The sequence below is a fragment of the Staurois parvus genome, unplaced genomic scaffold (genome assembly GCF_062004578.1).
Source record: "Staurois parvus isolate SC_StPar_1 unplaced genomic scaffold, SC_StPar_1.0 ptg000721l, whole genome shotgun sequence".
Taxonomy (NCBI): Eukaryota; Metazoa; Chordata; class Amphibia; order Anura; family Ranidae; genus Staurois; species Staurois parvus.
This window is the reverse complement of record NW_028318517.1, coordinates 3,046,594-3,050,593: the sequence shown is the minus strand read 5'-3', so window position 1 is coordinate 3,050,593 and position 4,000 is coordinate 3,046,594. Positions and strand designations below refer to the sequence as shown.

The window sequence follows — 4,000 nt, the reverse complement described above, 5'->3', positions numbered from 1 at the left end:
GGTTGTGGGTTTGGATGCATCTTTGTATGCTTCTCACTCATTTCGGATTGGGGCGGCTACTGAGGCTGCTCGGTGGGGTTTGTCAGATGCGGCGGTGAAACGTATTGGTAGATGGGATTCCCAGAGGTTTCGCTTGTACATTCGACCGCATCTGTTGGGTTGATTAAGGTTGGATCCCGGGTTGGTGTCCCTGGGTTGGGGGGAGTTTGTTCTGTCTCTGTGCCGTTTTGTTTTTTTTGTTTGGTTTTGTTCTGGTGGTAGTTCTTGCTATTTTATTTCAGATGGAGCGGTGCGCCTGGTGTGGATCCTGGGGCACTCCTACGTTTTTTGGGGGGCCAGGCGGGCGGATGTGAGGCCTAATGGGCGACAGTTGGGATTGCCTAGACAGGAGGCTTGTGTGCGATGGATTGGTGTGCCGGGGATGTTGTGGGGTCGTGTGGTGCCTGAAGTTCGGCGCTTTTCTAGTCTGGATAGGCCACCGGATGTTCTGGTGTTGCATGCGGGGGGTAATGATCTGGGAGTTCGGTCCATGCGGGAGTTGGTGAGGGACGTTAAGATGGACTTTCTGCTATTGCGGAGGGATTATCCGGACATGGTGTTGGTATGGTCGGATATGGTGGCCCGCGCCTCTTGGCGTTTGGCACGGTCGGTGGAGCGGCTTAATAAAGCGCGGATAAAGGTCAACAAGGAGGTGGGGCGCTTTTTTATTCGGAATGGGGGGTTGGTGGTCCGGCATTTGGAGTTGGAGGTGGATACCTGGCGGTATTTGCGGAATGATGGGGTACATCTTAACGCAGTTGGGACGGATTTGTGGTCTCTGGGTTTACAGGATGGTGTGCAGAGAGCAGTCCGTTTGTGGTGGGGCACGCATGGGTAAGGGCTTACCCAGCGTGTTGTGGCGGTTTGTTGGTCTTTGGAGGCGGGTATTATCTGGAAGGTACAGAGAATGGTGTGGGACCCATCGGTGGTATGGTGTGCCCGGGGAACATTCCAGTTAACCAAGGTTTAACTGGAATGTGGTGGTGCTGCACTGCGGACGGTAAGGTTGTCTCCGAGCTGGGTGGTTGCGGCTGGAGGCCGGTTGGTATATGGGGTCCGCAGGTGCATTTTGGATAATTTTGTGGATGGGGCCTTCGAAGACCAACAACAAATTGGTATGTTTCTGTATAAGGAATTGGTTTGGTGTTTAAAATTGTGTGGTTAATAATAAAAGGCCATGTTGGCCATTTACTCCAAATCGGTGTCATGTTTTTATTTAAATAAGAGTTATAGGTAAGGGGATCTGGAGGAACCGATCTCTGGTGCACTAGTCATGATACTTCACTGAGATACTGTACTTACTTTTCAAAACTTACTCTAGATACTTACTTCACTTTTCAATGCTCATACTATACTCACTTGCTACCCGCTACATGCTGCTATTTTGCTGAGAACTTCCAGCTGCCATTTTATTTTTGACGGTCTATTTTGGAGGAAAAGACTTTCGCCAGAGACTCTGCTGCTGATCCAAATTCTGGTGCCTGACTGACCGGAAACATTTTTCTTTTCCCCAACTGTATCCCACTGGGAGACCTCAGAAATCAAAATTCTGGGAGTGGTGAGACTGCGTCAGAATACCTTAATTTTCTTTTATATTTAAAACTGATTAAGATTTATAACATTTTATTGTGTGGTTAGGATAGTGTAGGAAGGTTATCTGGACAATGATTAATATACCTGTTTGGGTATTGATACTGATATTATATACTGTATACTAACTGATTTGTAGTGTTGTTGTGGTGCTAATTATCAGAGATACTTTCTTATTTCCCTACGGCCGCGGGAACATGGAAATAAGATCTGAAGCACTATAGGTGACAACTAACCCCTCTAAGATTGTTTTACATTATTTAATAGACATATATTGTGTTTTTATACCATAGAGGTTAATGTAATATATCTTTGTGTGTACGAATATACTCATCACCAGTCATTTTTGTTTGTATTAATATATATATATGAATATTTGTACAGAAATACATTTATTTATCAAAAAGGCAAATTTTGTGTACATGGTAAAGGAATCACATTGGTGAAAAGAACTCAAGGAACATTATTAAGTGGTGATCAAATTATTAAGGTGTCCAAATTATTGGTTTAATAAATATTTGCCATATTTTAACAGCAAGAGGCACTGCAATATTTGGATAAAAAAGGGTGTAACGAGCGCTGGATAATATTACAGCAAAATGTAAAAGCAGCTGGCATGAAAGGCAAGCCTCCAAAACGCCTCGTGGTATAACAGTCACATACAAAAAACATGCAGCGCTAGAGTATGAAGATCTTTCTCACGATAAAGTGTGACCACCTAATTAGGTATAAACGCAGCTAGCATAAAGGTAATGGTCTAAGCAACCAATACTACAACATTCTCATGGTTAAGAAGGTGTAAATGGTGATATAGGTGTCAGTCAATATATCATAGGAGTGACGTAAATAAATCTGTGACATCTGTGGTAGGAAGTGTGGCTGTAGAATGTACTAACCAGATAGCGCAGATATTAGCGCATTGGAGTAAAATGACCTACTCCTGGTCAATGGATCAGGGAACCTGCCGGAGTGGTGGTCGTGTCTGCTGTGGTCACCAGAATCGTCTGCGTCCTCTCCAATTATGGAATTCCCAGGTGTCCAGTGGAATAAGCGATCATCCAGTATGTAGTGGAATCCTTATGTCAGCGACCTCCAGGGGTGCAGTGTGCGTTCAAGGAACAGGAATCACCTTCAGGGCTCAGAAATAAACCCAAAAGAGAGGCTTCCGATAGTGTGATAACTTTTATTAAGGAGTAATAGACAAATAAAGCACTTACATGGTGCAATACACAATTCCAAAATTCCAAAGATGGCCGCCCGTATCAAGGTGTGGACCATGTGGGTAGTAGTGGTAGGTAAAGTAGCATCTCCCTAACGCGTTTCGTGGCAATTGCACGTTGTTTATTCCACTGGACACCTGGGAATTCCATAATTGGAGAGGACGCAGACGATTCTGGTGACCACAGCAGACACGACCACCACTCCAGCAGGTTCCCTGATCCATTGACCAGGAGTAGGTCATTTTACTCCAATGCGCTAATATCTGCGCTATCTGGTTAGTGCATTCTACAGCCACACTTCCTACCACAGATGTCACAGATTTATTTACGTCACTCCTATGATATATTGACTGACACCTATATCACCATTTACACCTTCTTAACCATGAGAATGTTGTAGCATTGGTTGCTTAGACCATTACCTTTATGCTAGCTGCGTTTATACCTAATTAGGTGGTCACACTTTATCGTGAGACAGATCTTTATACTCTTGCGCTGCATGTTTTTTGTATGTGACTGCAATATTTGGTTTAAGGGATTGGACACCACCCTATTTAGTGTCACGGAGTGCCAGTGCCTCTCCCATCCCCCCCCATATTCCTCCACCCCTCCCTTCCCCCTTTCACATTCTGATGTCCATGTAGCTTCCATGAACATTGCTGGGCCGGCAGTTGTCGAGGCAACCTAGCAGTGTCCCACATGGATTTTAAAATACTCGCACAGGAAGCCGCCCTCCTCTGTGTTCCTGTGCACACTGCTGGAATCATCTTGCTCCCTCCGCTGAATGTCTCAGGGTCGGAGTCTCTGCAGCTCTGCATGAGCCCCTCTTCCAAGGTCACTGGGCCCTGGAGAAGCTGGCCTCTGTGAAGGCCCCTGCCTTTGGATCGCTGGGCCCCTGGAGAAGCTGGCCGCTGTGAGGGCCCCTGCTGCTGATCGCTGGGCCCCTGGAGAATCTGGCCACTATGAGGGCCCCTGCCTGCTGGTCGCTGGGCCCCTGGAGAATCCGGTCACCGTGAGGGCCTATGCCTTCTGATCGCTGGGCCCCTGGAGGAGCTGGCCGCTGTGAGGGCCCCTGCTGCTGATTGCTAGGTCCCTGGAGGAGCCGGATGCTGTGAGGGTCCCTGGAAGCTGCCGGCTGCCGAGCGTCCACA

General features: G+C 46.9%; 1 protein-coding gene across 1 annotated transcript; it reads left to right on the top strand.

Moving 5' to 3' along the window:
- Window positions 1-250: 250 nt before the first annotated feature.
- Window positions 251-1,237, top strand: LOC149445441 (uncharacterized; the record flags this gene model as incomplete). The annotated part of the gene is made up of 1 exon (XM_089653839.1): window positions 251-1,237. A coding segment is annotated over one exon (627 nt), but the record flags the coding sequence as incomplete, so codon positions are not given.
- Between the last annotated feature and the right edge of the window lie 2,763 nt (window positions 1,238-4,000).